The sequence below is a fragment of the Miniopterus natalensis genome, chromosome 15 (genome assembly GCF_054644295.1).
Source record: "Miniopterus natalensis isolate mMinNat1 chromosome 15, mMinNat1.hap1, whole genome shotgun sequence".
NCBI lineage: Eukaryota > Metazoa > Chordata > Mammalia > Chiroptera > Miniopteridae > Miniopterus > Miniopterus natalensis.
Genome location: NC_142095.1, coordinates 19,252,505 through 19,270,443, shown reverse-complemented (window position 1 = coordinate 19,270,443; position 17,939 = coordinate 19,252,505). Strand labels below are relative to the sequence as shown.

General features: G+C 43.4%; 1 protein-coding gene across 1 annotated transcript in view; it reads right to left on the bottom strand.

The window, feature by feature from the left end:
• Nucleotides 1-224: 224 nt before the first annotated feature.
• SATB1 (SATB homeobox 1) overlaps nt 225-17,939 on the bottom strand; it is a 75,234-nt gene continuing 57,519 nt past the window's right edge. The window contains exons 10-11 of the mRNA XM_087824923.1: nt 2,984-3,187; nt 225-754 (exon numbers count right to left, since the gene is read on the bottom strand). Coding sequence (XP_087681049.1) covers nt 263-754; nt 2,984-3,187 — 696 coding nt within the window. The 3' untranslated portion in view covers nt 225-262. The remainder of the gene's footprint in view (nt 755-2,983; nt 3,188-17,939) is intronic.

Genomic DNA, 17,939 nt, shown 5'->3' with positions numbered 1-17,939 from the left:
AATCAAAATCACTGGTATCATGCTGACGGGGTCCGCCCCTCGGTGCGTCCCGAGAACACAGATCTGCATCGTTAACACCAAACAATCCTCAGCGCTTCCCGGCGCTGCGCGCAGTCCGCAGGGCGGCCTCGCGGCCCGCTCGGCTCTCCCGTCGCGCGGGTTTCCCACGACGCTCCGGCCCGGCGGGGGCGGCGGCGGGCTCCGAGCGCGGGCGCCTCCGCGCCGCTGGCCACGCGGGGGCGCTGCGGGACGGGCGCCCGCCTCAGTCCTTCAGGTCGGCGGCGTCCGTGCGCCCCTCGGCCGCCAGCTCGTCCTCCAGCTTCACCGCGAAGAGGGTGTTGGCGTTTTTGTCCTGCGCGCTCTCCTCCGCGTCCTTCAGCAGCTCGTCGTCCTTGAGCTCGGCCACGTCCACCTCCAGGCCCGCGTTGTCCTTCAGCTTGCCGTGGTGCTTCAGGTAGTAGCGCTGGTTCTGGAAGAACTTGATGATGGTGAACTTGGGCAGGTCCAGCTGCGCGGACAGAGTCTGGATGGCCTCCTCGTCCGGGTACAGGCCCACGTCTTGGATGAAGCTCTGCAGGATCCCCAGGGCCTCCACGGAGATCTTGGTGCGCGGCCGGGGCTTCTGGCGGGCGTCGTCCTCGGCCTCGGCCGGCGAGGCCACGGGGGGCTGCCGCGGGGGCAGGCGCGGGCCCGCGGGCTGCGGCGCGGGCGGCGGGGGCGGCGCGGGCTGCGGCGCGGGCGGCTGCGGCTGCGGCTGCAAAGGAACAGGCACAGTGAGAGCTCTGCGCGCTCGGGCCGGGGCGCGCAGCTACCTGGCCCACAGCCTTGGGGGGAAAATCAATAACTAGGAAGGGACTGGGTGTTTGGGGGTGTTCCTGGGCTTCCTGCTCGGGGGTCGGCGGAGCCCGTCGCCTTGATTTTCTGGCTGGCTCACCCAGTGGGAACTCGGCGCTCTGCAAACGCGAGCCTGCAACGTCGCCAGAAGGCTGCACATCAGGCGCAAAGAGCGAAGCGAGCGAGGAGGTGAACGATTCACAAAGACTGAATAGGGAGCTCGAGAGGGGCTTCAAAGGCCAGAGCCATGAAAGGGAGGTGTGTCCTGCCCCAGGTCCCGGTGGCTGAAACACGGAGCACGCACTGGAGGTTGTGTTTAAATGACCATGAAGTGAACAGTCCTCAGCTCTTCTTCAGCATTATCCCCTAGGAGTCCAAGGCGGTTTCGAGACGCGCGCACTTGGGAATTTCCTACCAGACGGCTCCGCTTTCACACACAATGTCTCACCAAATTGCACAAGGCTGACAAGGCAAGTTTTTTTCTTACCGAAACATAAATGTCCAATCCACCGCACAATGGCTAGCGAATTGTTTTGTCTATAGTAAATTCAGATGTGATTAGGATTTAAATTTAGTGTACACAGACACTTCTTTATAATTAGTATCTGTATGTGTGCTGTAATTTCCACAGTTACACAGAACGAATGTGTGAGACACGTACGGAACTGTGCTCTCTACCCGTGACTCCTCAGCAAGGCAGATCAACCCGAGTACGCGGCAAAATATCAGAACATTCATATGGAGCCTAAGCGTTTCCTTTTATCCCCCTAAGAAGCAATTTTATTAAAAACGATTTACATTTTCAAACAAGTCCTATTTTTATTACTTAACGTGTATCTTTCTCTTTTTTTGCTTCTGCTAAAGTTTTTCCAGGCTTTCACAATTATTTTAGTGCTTGATATCCTAAGGGGTTCTCCTTTTCAATTTATCTTTAATACACACTCAAGGATTCTTTTTTCCTAGTGGATGGATAACCCTATTATTGTTTTTAGCTACATATGTATTTTTTCCCCCCAGCAATACCCAGAAATAATGCAGATGATTCACCAAAGATAGAAGAATTTTAGGGCTCTGGAAGGCAATGGCATTTCCCCTTAAAGGGGAAAGCTAAAAACAGCCCCTTAGATTTAACAAAAGTAAGTTATACAGCTCAAGTTCAATTTCAACAGGATTCCTAAGCAATCGAGGCCATAAGAGCACCAACAAACTACCTGATCCCAGAGCTTCCCCATCTAAATTCTTAGGGGAGTTCCCTCAGTGGATGAATGGAGACAAGTCCCATGACACAACAAGCTAAGTACAGGCTGAATCTGTTGGCACAGTGGTCTCTGCCCACTGCCATGGTTAGTGTGTCCTTTAAAAGTCTGAATATCCTGACCAAGGGTGCAGGTCTTTAAGCCACCCCCTCTCTGTGTCCCTCTCCTGCTGGCAAAGGTAACTTGTGCCCGCTCACCTGAGGAGCAGCACCGAGCCACGGTGCAGGGGTCAGCAGGCCTGGTAAGAAAACGCCTCTAGACTCTCCTTTCCCAAGGGTGGTGGGAGAGGGGCTCTAAAGGAAAGACAAACAGACATGACTCACCCCTAACCTGTGTTCCTTGAGGGTGCAGGGAGACAGCTACACAGTGAAGGAGGGGCAGAGGAGTCGGAAGCAAGATTCCAATTAGGTTTCCCTTCCCTCCTTTTGGACAGAAGCCAAGGTATACAGTTGTGATTCTACAAAATCCCTCTCCAGAAAACAGCAGTAATTCCTCTCCTTGGGGGCAGTGTAGGTATTAGTTTGTGCTGTTATTGTTTTTTTTTTTAAAAAAAAGGTGGTATGTTTTAAAGTCTGATTTTTAAAAAAAATTTAAGCTCTCACACACCAAACAACCCGATTCTAACAAAGACACACTTGCCAAACAAGAAGTGTAAAAGGGGGTTCCTGCCACTTTGGGGGTGGGGAGTGAAGAAAGCGGAACACAAAACACATGTTGGAAAAAGTGTTAATTTTCCTTTCTTCCCCGAGCAAGTCGGCGGTGGATTGCTCTCTCTTGCTAAAAAGCCCGCGTGGAGCCTGCTGGAAGGAGGGAGCCGCTAACTCCCCCGCTGCGTTGCACGGCTCTATGTACCCGGCGCTGTGTGGAATCGGCCAAGGCCAAGGTAAACGAACCTGAATCTGCTCCGCGGGCACGTGGATGATGTGGGGCGGCCTGTCACCGTGGTGATGCACCGCGTTGCTCTCCTGCTCGTAGATGGCATCGCGCTCGGGCTGAGGAAGGCTGAGGAACCTGCGGATCATGGAGAGGTTCTCCCACAGGGTCCTGTTCTCCGGGGAAGGGTCTTCTTTCCAGCGTAACAGCTCACACAACCACCCCTTAGAGACAAGGGAGTAAGAGGTCAGTTCGTGCCTGTGGGGGTGCTGATCATTTCCATTAGGAGCTGAATACGGAAAGACCCTGTGAAGTTAACTTTTTTCATGAGCTCAAAACACTCCAATCTGTTTAAAAAAAAATTTTTTTTTTTTTAAACTCTGAGAATAGCTGTGGCTGCCGAAGAGACAGGCTCTGTTTCTAATAAACGTTCAGACTTGAATCTGAAAGGAGGGTGATATTTTTCAGACTCCGAGGGCAAGACACATTTACCACCGACTCTGTGACATGTGGAACAGGAGAAGAGCAAAGCTGAGAAAAAGCCCCATTTTCTCGTCCGATGAGTGGCCACCTGAGCTCCTAAAGGTACTTAAGAAGAGAGAGGACAGATTTTTAAAATAATTTTTGGAAAGGACTTCATAGGCTTATAATTTTTGTATCAGAAAGGAAACTAGGTGTGAGTATTTGTGTGGGGGTGTGCGCGCACGGAAGAGAAAGGTCACGTGCAACTGTGTGAGCAAGAACTTTGTGCAGCGCAGGGCGTGATGGTCAGACTGGGCACCGGGAGCATCCTCAAGGAAGCACTTTCCGAAAAGGCAGCTCAGAGTCCTGCTCTTCTGCCCACCGCAGTAGACGCGTATGACTTGTCAAGCAAGGATGTTAACAGATTTTCTGAGCAAAGAATGAAATGCCCAATGAATGCCAAAAATCGGAACCTTCCTGACGGGTTCCAAGGCCCAGCTTTTGATCCTCGGGTTATCGATTGAGAACTGCGTAGCCTGAGGACACTGTCCATTTTCTAATCAGCATCTCAAACCCTCTTTATCTCCACCAGCCCCCCTTTACCAGCCAAGGCTACACCCCAGCTGCTGTGCTGCCTGCTGAGACCTCACAGCCGCACTCTTCTCTGGAGAAGTGTCTTGGGCCGTCTCACCCCGAGACGCCTGGACAGTTACTCCACTTCCTCTCTGGCCCCTCACCCGGCGTGGCCGTGACTGGCTGACCCAGTGGTACAAAGCTCTGGCCCCTTTCCCCACGCGACAACTCATTCCGCCATTCAATCTACTGCTGTGCTCTGCAGAGGAATTGACTCCCTAGAGACGGCCCTCCCGCTCCCCATCCACGCAGACTTTACCTGAGCCCACATTCTCGCTGGACCCTTCCCCATATCCTTCTTGCTCCTTCAGGTCCCTCACCCAATCACATGCACCCATCCCCACCTCGGGCTCTGCTTTAGGGAACCCCACCTAAGACGAAGGGGCTTCTTGAAAATTCCATCTCAGTTAGTTGGATGTGAATGGATAAAGTACATTTTCTTTATGATCTGATTTTTAGAACTAGCCAAGGAGAGGGTTTTGTTTGCTTGTTTTTGCTTTTATGCTTTTGTTTTTAAATGTTACCTCTGGAGTGAGAATAGTATGACTTCCCTCCCTTTCTTCTCAAACTGAACCACTGGAGAGAAAAATTCTCTTTCCAACTGCAATATATGGTGGAAAGAAGCATGGCCCATTCTCCCCGAAATGGCCTATTTGAGAGATTTTAGAAAGAACTGATACATTAGCTTCCCAAGGCCCATCTACTAACCAGCCAAGGGTGACTGCTGCTAAACCTCACGAGATCTACCAATTCTTCTAAGAGAGCTCTCATCCTCAACAGGTCTTTTAATTAAACAAATATGTACATGGGGACGGTCATGCAATCATGCACTCATTCAGTGCCACTGAACTCATAATTCAAGGCTAAGGGAGCAGGCAGTAAACTGAAGATTTGCCTAAACCAGTATTAGCCGAATAATAAATAAAAATGGTGATTACAGTGTCACTGAACACGCTTCTCTTCTAACCATGGCGATTCTATGTTTATTTCCAGAATAATATGATATGTCATATTTCAGCTCTGTTTATGTGAGCACGATATTAACTACAAAATTGTATTCAAGTATTTGAAATATCTGAGACACACGTGCATATGGTGCCCTGGAGATGATTATTTAGCTCTTACTGGCAAATATTTACAATCCAGATTAAGCCATGAAAACACTTTATATTTCCCTACATCTAAGCTACTTCTTTATATTTTACCTCTAAGTTTTGATGCTGTGAAGACGTTAGATTTATCTTCCTGTAGGTCTGAATATTAACTATATGACTTTCCTCCTTCCCCTTGTCTCCATTCTTCAGCTATGGCAACTGACAGGCCCCCATGCCTAACACAGCAAATACTATCATTTTATTTCTCTCTCAAGAGATGTTAGAAGGTTCATAAAGAAAAGTTTTGTTTTCTTTACTTAGCTAGTCTTATTGCAGTGAGTGCTCAACATTGAGCATCTGAGAATTTTTTTAAAGAAACTAATGCTTGCAACTAAAAATTGCTAAAAGTTAAATTAAGAACGATTCATGTAAGAAAAGCTTCTTGGGGAGAGCTGAAAACTCCAATAATTTTCAAATCCTTTAGAAACTTTGTAATGCAGAGATCAGTTAGCACTTGGATATATGTGAAAAAACATGTGGATCACAGATGTTCTCTGGAAAAGAAAATCATTAGTTCTTTTAAAATGGCTAATAATGATAGCTAATTCCTAAACAATCACATGCATGCTGGTTTAACAAATATTTCAGAAAAAGAGCCCCGACTCATTCAACAAATATTTGCTCATATTGTCACTTCTGTGTCTCTGCTTATGAGATAGATCCTTATTTTTATTAATTGCCCATGACTAACATAACATTTCCAGTAGTTTGCTATTAACCTCTGCCCTTAAATAATACTTCTAATTCCTTATCTAAAAATAATTTGATGAATTAGAAGTTTGAAGCATGTCTCTGCTAACCTTTCAAGAAACACGATGATTTTAAGAGACTGAAATCAGATGCTTCTTAGAAAAATATTTAACGGTGCAGCTGGGAACTGTTAGTTCTACAAGGATATTCCAAAAAAACAAAAAGAGGGTGCTTTTCTTGATGTGTGTAGCTCTTAAAAAGTAATGGGAAACAGATATTTTGACACGCTAGTTCTCTGTCAGCAGGGAAATAAATTGGCTCATTCCCAATTTACACCGGCAAAAGTAAGATGAATTTTTTCTAATACTATTTAAATGCCCTGGAATATTCTGACTACCTCGGATCCTATCGATTGAGATTCTATTAATGATGACAGTAATCTAATCTATGTTTTGCAGAAAGCGACTGAAAAACTTTAGCCAAATGCTTTCTAATTCCCCCATACCGTTTTCTAGGCCACTTTTCCGTAAGTGATATTGTTAGAGCATATAAATTTGTGAAGAAAATGAACACGTCAGAATATTTGTAATATTTAACAAATAAGGAATAATGATTCCCCTAAGTACTGTATTGGTTTTTAAATGATAAATTTATAGATTTACTTGGTAGAGGAGAGGAATTGAAATGAAGCACTTTGTTGCAAAATGTGACCATAATTACATTTTTAAGAGAGGTGTCTGAGACTTGAAATATTATAAGACCATAGGCAGGAGTAAGCAACTACTCTCAAAATTAAATTCAATGACAACTGTTCATTGAATTGAATTAAATTCAATGAACAGTAAAGACAAAAGACTAAAAGCCTTAAAATAATGATACTGATCCAGTCTCAGAAAACTGAAATGGCACAAGGAACAACCTAAACTTTAAATGTAGTAAATTTGCCAAGCAACATTACACTGCATATAAAGCGGGCAAAATATAAACAGTAGCCACATGTAAATAAATCGGTAAAACTTTCCGGATGTTACTACTTTTCAAACTGACAAAGTTTAATTTGACACCTTCTGTTCTAAACCCTTTGTTTCTATTCAAAATCACGCCTTGAGCTGTTGCTATCAATCACAGAGCTCACCCTATTACTTAAAAAAACTGGCATGGACCCCGAATAAGCCGAAAATGCCATGCAGATGAATTCTGAGATAATATGTTCGAACCTGTTATATACCACACAAATCCTGTAAAGTTATGTATTGTAAACCTACATTTATTGAGAACTAAAAGTCTTAAATCCATCTGCCACAAAGGAAATACTGTTACGTACTTTATAGTAACCAACAACCATCTGCAAAAGTCTAGCCACTATAAGCAAGAAAATGGTGCAAAAGATGCTAAACCTAAGGCTGCATGAAATAAATAACATTCTTCGGACTGGTTTTGGTTAGGGATCGATTAAAGGAATATGAGATAGGGCGGAGGGAAAAGGGAAAACAGAGCGACTGCCAAACCAGTACTGAAAAAAGCAAAACAAACTCAATGACAACACAATGGCAATTTATTATGGTCCAGGAAACACATGACTGTATGCTCATTTTAAAGGAAAAATTAGCAGTTCTAAACTCAATATTCTAATGATGTGCTTTACTGACAGAATCTTGTTGTACCACATTTAAATAAAAATCCTGGCACCTTCCTCTCTCAGCTGCTAATTTCCAACTAAACTCAATCTCGGATTTCCACTCTTTTTACAACAGTTAATTCAAGTAAATTTGCGTCTAACATTTTCACGGATAAGGGGTGCACGATGATTTTAATTTAGTCAGGAAAGGAACCTTATTTCACGAGTGAATTTATTGTATCTATAGAGTCTCACACATAAAAAGAGAAACCTTTCAGGGCCAGGTCTGTGACAAAGCTGGGAGCATGCAACACAGTTTAGTTTTCCAGGGGAAAGTAGACTTCCATATTCTCTGCGGAAAAAAGTCATTTAAATACAATATACAGATATGTATATGTGATCATTACGTACATATACATTTTAAACCCGAGAGCTATAAAAAGTAAAAGAAAATGACAAATAATTCTTGCTACAACTAAGACGGAAAAATACATTTAAAAAAATAGAATGGTAATTTGAGTTCTAAAAAGCAAAACATTTTATAGTCTGTATTTATCCCCCATCTTTTATGTGTTATTTGCAGAAGTATTTCGTTCCAATCTCTGGGGCACATAGCATAATAATATATGATATTAAAAGAAATCAATCTAAATAGGGAGGTATTTGATACAAACATTTTAGTGGAAAGCATGAATTACATTTTAGCAAGTAGTAGGAACCAGGATTAAGTACATAATCCATTAAATAGTACTTCTACCACAAAAAAACACAGGATTGCAGACTAAACTACACCAGGCATTTTGAATGAGTACATTCTGAACAACAACTAACTATAAAGCTAGCAAATTATCATTCAGCAAATAATTTTCTACTTTTAAAAGAATCTGTAAGTGTTACTTATGCTAATGAAGACAGTTTTTAATCTGCCCACAAACATGCTAATAGAGGGCAATTTCTTTTTATTTACAAAGCTGTCGGCACTCAAGGGTATTTTCATATCAATGTTCTATAAGCTGGGGGGGAGAGGGAGGATATGGGTTCTAATTGTCAGAGCTACTGATTCTTTCACCTTTAGAATAAAGGTTTAAAGATACCACGAAAGATACAAAGTGGCTACTGATGTTTTAAAGCCACCCCTTGAGCATTCCAGAAGGGTTCCACTTTCACACTTTTTAGGTTTTAGACACATTCTGTCTCAAATATAGTACTGAAATATATTACTTCTTCAGGGCCCTGATGTAGACACGCTAGGCTAATGGACCCACCCACCAACTTCAACCCTTGGACCCACTTCTAAGTCCAAGGCTTGGAGGTTCAAACACCAACTTCAACCTTTTTTCGAGAACAATGGTCACACTTTGAACAGTGAGAGACGAAACAGTGGCAAAGCAATACTGAAAGCATTTTAAATTATTTACTAGGTTAAAAGGGTGAAATGATACTTTAAATACATCAAATTTCATCATCCAGGCCATTTTTTGGTGGCAAAGTGGTATTGATCTTTCCAAATGCTTAAAATTAACTATTTTCCCGAAGGTCATTATTTGATTAAAGGCATTAAAGTTGAGGGCAAGAAGCGATGCACTTTTTCTTCTTCCCCATTCAAATCATCATGTAATTTAATAAAAACCATCCCATCATGTCCTGTAATAAAAACGCTTCTCTTAAGATATCGTTCTTTACCTAACATATTAACCTTTAAATGTTATGAAGTTCTTTAGAAGAAAAACCTTTGCAAAAAGCAGATTAGGCTGTAACATAATGAGAGGCCAACCCATTAACATTAATAAAGATACATGTTCTCCTCCATGGAATTAGTAGGAAATACATTAATCTTTCTCCCCAGTTTAATAACATCGACACTGTGTATAGTGAAGAGAATTTCAGCAGGTCCGTGAGTCAATTTTTCTGCTTTGTTAACATTGGTCTTATTAAAGGAAACCTGGGAAATAAATCTGAACAGAGACGTACCAGTAAATGCATTTTCCATTCTAAAAGTAGCACATTAACATCCACTTTATTCAAAGATGGGTTTTAAAAAGAAACATACTTAAAGGGAATATGTATGTGTGTGCGTATATATATGTGTCACCAAATATATTTATTTTCAAGGTGTGTTTTCTAATACTTATATTTGCTAAAAAACTTTTTTTTAATCAAGTACTCTTTTAAAATATTACTATTTTTAAACTTCTAAACTGTTTCTGTTTTAAACTCTCTCCAGACTCCACAGTTTATGTAAGGCCCTCTATATCTTAGCCAAAAATCTCTGCGTTTCCATATTGTGGTAATAAGAGGACACAAAACGGCTCTCCATACATTTCTCATTTGAGTAAGGTTTTGCCGTTTTTTTGTCCTTAAGAGGGTAAACACATCTAAGCAGAGTTTCTGGAGGTTTGTTGTTATAAAAAAAGAAACGTTTATACAATCCGGGTGAAAGTTCCCTTTAAAATTTAGTGAATTTAGAAGGAATATTCAGAATCATATTTATTTTTCAGTTTTGCTTAAAAGTCAAGCAAAAAAGAGAAAATGATGTGTCTTCCATAGTTTTCTACCTTCTCATGGCCACTGACTTTAGGGCACACGTAAGGATGGTGTTTTTTTCTTTTGGTCCATAACAAGATTAGCAGATGACAATCTGGTTAGAGTAGATAAAAAGTTCTCACTTAAAAAGTTTTTCAGCCAAGGAGATCTCAGGTTTTAAAGAATATTTTCAGGAGGGAGAATCTGAGAAGCGGAATGAAGATAAAAGTATGACATTCTCAACAACAACATTCAACCAGCCAGCGAGAAGATAATCTCTTAATTTGAGTGAAATAGAGAATTTCTCCCGAGAGCCTTAATTTTATTTTTAATACATTCTATTTGGAAAATATCTAACTTAAACGTTTCTTTTTTTTCCACATACTTCAAGCCTACTTTCGAGATGGTTCCTTCGAAGCTTAAACAAAACTAATCCTGGCTTCTATGTCTGGCTTGAATACAGATTCTGCAGAAGAACTGCTTGTGTTATTGCCTCTCGATCTAAGATGTATTTTTGACATTACATAAACTTCAGTGATACGATCTGGCTCTTGTTCAACATTTATACACTCGGCCTTAAAACCTCACTGAAGTTTTCGCCCTTTCTTTGTTCTCCAAAGCTGGTGTCCGTAGAAGATCCCCCCTCCCGGGGCCCGCCCGCGGCCTGTGGGCTGCAGCCTCCGCTTCTATCGCGGCCCCTCCACTGCGCCGTCCCCGCCTCGCGGGCTGGGCGGCCTCTCCGCTGAAGTCCATCCTCAGGCAACACACGCTGTAAAATTACTCCCCTGGACAATTATTTTGATTTCTGAACTAAAGAACTTTGCAGTAATCACTCCTTTCCTCTCTCAGTGGTGGGGGGGTTCAGCAGTGATGACGGGAGCTTTGATGACAAGCGAGGCAGCAAGTGTCCCCACAGAGGTGCGGCTTTTCCTGCAGAAAGCAAAGCCCCCGTCGGCCCCAGCGCCCGGCCGCCCGGCAGGCGCGCACAGGCTTGTGCAGGCCTCCGGCGCCCCTGCCACCTTGGAGGTGCCCCTGGGAACAGGGGCCAGGACGAAAAGCCCCGCTCCGGTCTCTCTCAAACTGCTGCCCAAGGTGGCCTCGCCGCCCGCGAGCTGCCCGCGGTCCCCCGGCGCTCGGTCCCGGGGGGCCCCACATTGCTCTCCGCGCCTCCGACCCCTCTACCGGCAGGCCCCCCTGTTTCCTGCCCATCCAAGCACTCACCCTCCTTCCGCCGGCTCCGTGTCCCCAGGCGGGCGCTCCCGGGGGAAGCTGAGGGAACTCCCTTCCCGAGCCTTCGGGCCGCTCCGCAAAGTGCAGAGCGGCCGCCTGAACCTCCCGGGCCTGCGGCTGGCACGGACGGACAGGACGGCAGCCCGGGGCCGGCCACGCGAACCCCACAAAGGCCTGACGAGCTCAACTGAAAGCTCTCCCCGCAAATGCTCACAGGGTACCGGGGAAGCTCTGACACAAAAAATTCCTACTTAGTGCAAGGCCGAATGTGCTAGCCGTCGATGAGGGCCACGCTCAAGTGGGAGCCGGGGGCAGGGGCGGGACAGAGGCGCTGGGTGGGGCAGGCGGCCCTTCCTGGGCCGGTGGCGCTGGCTCGGCTTTAAGGAAGGGCGATGTTTCGAGTGGGGAGGGCAGTGGGAGGAAAGAGTGAGAGGAATTAGCGAGGAAAAGCAGCAGCAGGCCAGCTGCTCTGAACTGACCGGGCCTGGAGCCTCTGCCACTGCTCTTTACCATGCTTTCCTGAGAACATGTCGCTGCGACCTTGTCTACTCTGGGCACTATATCCCTAAGATGCATTTGTTAAGGAAGCCTGGGTATTAGTCCGAGTTCCTATTCTACTACTTACTAGCCCCCGGTAATTTTGGTCAGGTTATTCACGTTCTCTAGACCTCGAGTTCCTCCTCTCTGCAATGGGCATATAGTCTTAGCACCACTCACGGGCGTTGTGAGAGCTGAGATAACTCCTGCGAGGGGCTGGGCACACACTGGTGACTGTCAGCTACTATTGTTTTTGTCATGATCACAAAGATAATCCAAAGGAATTCGAATACCAAGGGAGTTAACAAAAATAACTCAATTACCACAGTCCAACCAGAGCCCAGTCTTTTCTTCCCGCAAACTAGGATCTCTTCCTACGCAGTTTAACTCAGTAGCATCACCACCCACCCAGTCCCCTGTGCTGAAAGGCTGTCATTTGAAGTATAAACCAGTACAATCTTTCTGAAGGGCACTGTGAAAATGTTGCATGTACAAACATCTGGCAAGCACCTTTAGAACACAAATGCCTTTTTTGATGCTCACATTACCATTATTTGTAATAGCAAAAGTTAAATATAACTTAAATACACCTCAATAGGGAATTCAAAGGTGTGTATATCATACAAATGAATGTAAGACATACATACTATATGCATAAACCACATATATATGTATACATGTCTAAGTTAGCCTACAGCACGTCCTGATAGGTAAATATACTGGTTTAATTAAGCTTTTAAGTTGAATCCCCTTATCCATCTTTGAGACGTGTATATACATGCATATATATATATATGTGTGTACATACATATACATATATAAAGAACATAAATCAGGCTATCTCTAGTTAATTGGGATTATGTGCATTTTTATATTCTTCCTTATGCTTGTGTTTTTTTACTTTTTTCTATAGTGGCTACATACTGATTTTTACTTTAAATAAATAGCAAACAGGCCTAGCCCATGTGGCTCAGTTGTTTGGAGAATCATCCTCAACACTGAAAGGCCACAGGTTCGATTCCTGGTCAGGTCACATACCTAGGTCGTAGGTTTGGTCACCCGTTGAGTGTAATGTTTCTCTCTCACACTGGTTTCTCTCTCTCCCCCCCCCCCCCCCCTAAAAATCAATAGACATATCCTTGGGTAAGGATTCATTTTTTTTTAAATAAATAAAAAAACAGCAAACAGTTTCAATTAAAAATCTTATTTTTCTTGTCTATTTCCTCCGTAAGTGGACAATGATAAATTCCAGTCAGTTCCGCCCCTTCAGAAGGTCTCCTGAATTTGTTCCTTTCTGCCATCCTTGCTGTTCTGGTTCAGGCCCTTGGAATGTTTTCCATGAACTAATTAAATCTGATGTGTGTTTTACTTCAGTCCACCCCCATCTGTGTTATCTGGTTATATTTATAAATAAAAGTCAACACTAACAGCCCTTTGAGGGGCACACGATTCACTTTCCTTCACCCAAGGGGCTCGGAGACCCCTGAGGCTCACCCTCCAAGGAGTGGGTATAAAACTGTAGCAAAGATTCCTTGCAACACACTAAAGTGGCAGTAAGTTAGGGGCACAGAGAAAGATGTAAGAATGGCAAAATCTGGATCGTTTATTTAGCGGCAAGAAACTGTATACTCCTAATTCCTGAGGGTATCATGTATGGTAGCAAAGTCCCATAACTTACATTCGTAATGCTGTTGATGCATTTCACAGAACTAAGATTCAAACTGAGCTCAGCTTGCTGGGTTTAAGGAGGCAGGGAAGCACTATTAAAGGCTTCTGTCAGAGGCAAATACATTGGATTATTTAAAGAAGCAGTTTAATGAAAAACTTCACTTTTTCCAAAGCCCTCAACCCAAATAAAGATGTGCTCTCATACTGCAATGTTAGGAAGCAAATTTCTTGCCATGCTGTATCCTAAAGTCACTATTATAATTTTAAGATACATATTTTTCTGTTCAAAATTATGAAACTATGAAAAAAGACTGATGAAGATCCATATATGCCCAGTGCAAAAATAAAGTAAAAATACGAACTTACAAAATGCATAATTTTTAGGTGACGATTTATCTCATACAGTCATCGTTTGCTTATACAAATAACTTACTACCATGTTATTCTAAACAAATATTTCTGCCATTGCATCTTGGCTTATATAAAACCTTTCAACAATGCAGATATTCCTAAAATAACTTCACTCCCCATTATGCATATTTAGGATCTGGGAATTAAAATTTTAAGTATTCCAGGATAACAAAAAATGTTTAAAACAAGGGGGAAGACAAGTTGGGATTGTAAAAGTTAAGGGACTCGTTTTCTAAGAGGAGCAGTCAAGCAGGAGGGTTCATTATGAGCTCCCAAATTGCTTATGATTCTGCGGATAAAATAACACCTATTTTGTGGTCAAAACCCACATCATTGTATCCATTTATGCAAACCTACTAATCCGAAGTTGGCCTGAGGGACTCAAATCTTGTAATTTACAAGGAAGCATTGAAAAAAGAAAGCATAAATATTTCTGGAAACATCGTGCGAGTCCCAGTGACAATGGCCAGGTTGTAATTTTACCAATGAAAGGAGACAGGGAAGCTGGGGCGCTGGCCGTTTGAAGCTGGGGAGACAGGCCGAGAGGGCCCGGGGCAGGGGGCAGGAGGGACCAGACTTCCCGAGCTCAGCGCCTCCACCCCTCACCCGGGCTCCCTTAGGAATGCGCTGGTTTTGTGAGGGCGAAATTGTGAGCAGAGGAAATGTGCTTCTGAAGCATCCCGCCCTTCCACAAATAGTTACCAAGTGCCATCTGTGTGCCACCTACTGTGCCGGGTAAGAGGAAATTTGGGGACGGACGCAATGGGGAGTCATTTCTCCCAACATTTACTGTCCAGCGGGGTAAGAACAGCTTAAACTTCAGGTGTAAGGGGATATTAAAGGTGTCGTTCAACTGGCAACAATTTCTAGTCTAAGGGCAAAGGAGCTCTCTCATAAAGGGCTGCCCTGTATGTGGCATCAGGATGTTGCAGATTACCCACGAGGTTTTTGTTTGTGTTGTTGTTTTAAATGTTATTGCAAAGTTCGTAACCCCTACTTACATGTGCTGGGAGCGAAGGGCACTTGAAAAATGAGCACATTGAAAAGTAGTAAATAGCAAACAAATGTTTGCCAGGTAAATTCAAGAATTCCTCAGTGACTATATTTAAAAAAATATAATATTTCTTCCTACACAAAATTTATTTGATCACTGATCTCATTGCCTTTGTGTCATGGACTCTCTGGAACCTGGTGAAGCCCATGGATGATGCCTTTTCAGAGCAATGTTTTTATTTGCCTGAAATAAAATACATAATATGAGAAAAACCAATTATGAAATAGTTATCAAAAATTGACATAATATGTGTTTCTTTATTAACGCACTAAATAAGATCTAGCAACAGATCTAATAACTCCTACAATTTTATAGTGATGAGCGTAAGTAATATTTTGAGATACTATAATAACCTGATATGATATGAAAATATTTGTGATTTTTATTGGTGATAAATTCTTAGGTATTGCTAAAATTATTGTGATTTGTTGCCTACATTGATAATTGAATAAAATATCAAATTTTACTATACCTTAATGAAAAAATTTTTTTCTATCCAAGTTCATGAACACCTTGGGGAAAGGTAGGACGAAGGTTAAGACTCCCGGATAGGGTGCCCCCCCACATGATGTATATGTGTATACATAGTATTAAAAGTGTATATATACACATATTTCAAACATTTTTCTAGAACTATCTTACATAAGCTCCTAGTAGACTAGAAAAGTTTGGGTTTTTGATTGACGAACTAGATTTCCTTATCATGTTTTTTGTTTTTTGCCAAGAAAGGACCATTTCTCTTAGAGACTGGGTTGGAGGAAAACAGCTAATCACTAGTACGATGGTCCCTGAGTGTCTCAGGAGCGCCAGGTCCCCATCAGAGGGTTTCAGCAGTGCCTTGGCTGTGTATGTGTAGGGGGGGCGTCGATGAGAAGGTCCTGCCCGCCCAACCCTCAGGTCCATCAGAATGGGGGAAGATTTTTATCTGATTTATATAGCTCAGTTCTAGATGAGATTTCATTCATAAAACAACAGTTCTCGGGCTTGACACTCTCTGACGGCCAATCACGCTAGCAGCACGTATATACCTCACTGTGTTTTCCTGGTTCTGTTACAAACTCACAAAATGGGTTTACAACCCCTGAATAAAGCCTCAGTATTCTAACTTAGTTAACTTCATACCATCCAAGTAAGTATAAAGGTAAATAAGATTAGCCGAGTATCCTCTGAGAAATGTCTGTCTGCCAGGAGAGGAACACTAACAAGTTTTTCCAAAGACACCTGGATCCTCAAATAGAAGGGAGAAAGGCGGCAGGGCAGAGGGGGGGGCAAGGACAGGGACCCAACAGTGGGGGGCGGAGGGGGCGGCTACGTGAACGCTAGGAAGCCAGCAGTAATCAAATAATGGCCCTTGTCATCACTTTTCAAAGAGCAAGTGGTTATAAAGAATTTGCCTTTAAGATCTGAGGGCAGAGGGAAGCTAGTCCAAGAGGACTAAAGAGAAGAAAGTGAGTAGGAAAGATGGTAAGGGGGGGGGGGGGGGGGCTAGGGAAAAGATAACTGAGCACATAACCATCTCGAAACTTTGTATTACGATGCTATACTTCTCCCACAAATATAAACAGAACTTTCTGTCCAGAGATTAAGCTTGATGGGTAAGGCTTTAGTCCTTATGGTTATCCAGGGTGCATGTTATTTAGTCTCTTTAATCAAAATACTAAAATAAAATTATTACCCATTAGGCTATTACCCTTCCCCCAATCTCCAAACACACAAGCAAAAATTAACTGTGAGCCAGGAAGAAAGAAGGCAATTTAGACAGTAACAGCTTGGCACGGACTGAGCTGGGTTTCCTAATGGCATTTGTCTGGTTGTGAATGTATATTTTATTTACCGCCTTCACTTCCTTTGACCTTGTTGAAAGTAATTTATTTTGACCTAATCTGCATTTCATTTCAACCACCAAATACTCCATCAATGGGCCAGCTAAGCAGCACCCATGACAACCAGCACTCCTGCTGGTACCGTAAGTAACACGGGTAAACATTTAAAGGAGACATTTGGGGATGGGTACCCCTCAGCAGCTATTGAACACTGCAGGTACCAATTTATGAATTTGTAAATATGGGCATCAAGAAAGTCCCTCAAACCAGCTGTCACTCCCTAACTTTCCTTGTTTACTCTCTTTTTCACGAATCTCTTCCAAACCTGAGGGACTGAGTACATTTTTTCCCTCTGTAATGTGCTATTCTTCCCAGAACTTACATCAACCCAGAGAGAGAGAATGGGGGGGGGGGGCGTAAGGGCAGACTTTCAGACAGCAGTTAAAAAACCAAAATATGTTTAAAGAGGAAACCTTTCATCAAACTTCAAGTTATCTCATGCTGGCAGCCACTACCCACCGCATACTAAGCCAAGCCCACTCGCCAGCCCAAGGGCGCTCGCCTCCTCTCTGCACGTGCTGACTCGCCGGTCCCCGATAAGGAGAGATTTCCCAGTTTTCTAACAGCAGGGCTCAGTGAGGTTGTGTCAGTGCTGAGCTCATCTGGCACTACACACCACGGAGTTCACACACGGGATTCCAAGCAGTCCATTTTCCTCACTGTATACCACTCATAATTCTTTTTGGCACCATCCCCAAGATGGCACTTTGTCCCCCCAAACCGAGCCCTTCCGTTACTCAAAACCTCACCTCCTCTGTCTCATTCTCAGACCAACACACCTGTCGGCAGTACCTTCAATCAAAAGAGCACCCTCTTCCCCACTTGTGCCCCTGTTTACAAGCTCACAGAACCTGGAACTGCAAGCACGTTAGACATAATCTGACCCAACCTATTCACCTTCACAAAGGGAAGGTCAAAGCCTGAGAGGTTAAGCAATACGACAGGCGGTAGTGGTATTGGGCCCCCACTCTTTGGAACTCTCAATGCTTCCTCTGAAAGATAAATTTGATGTACAAGGTATTATTACGCAAACCATCTGTGAGTCTGCAAACTTACCTTATTTCTATCTGATGTAGAGTATCAGGAACCACGACCTCTAAATTCCCTTCAGCT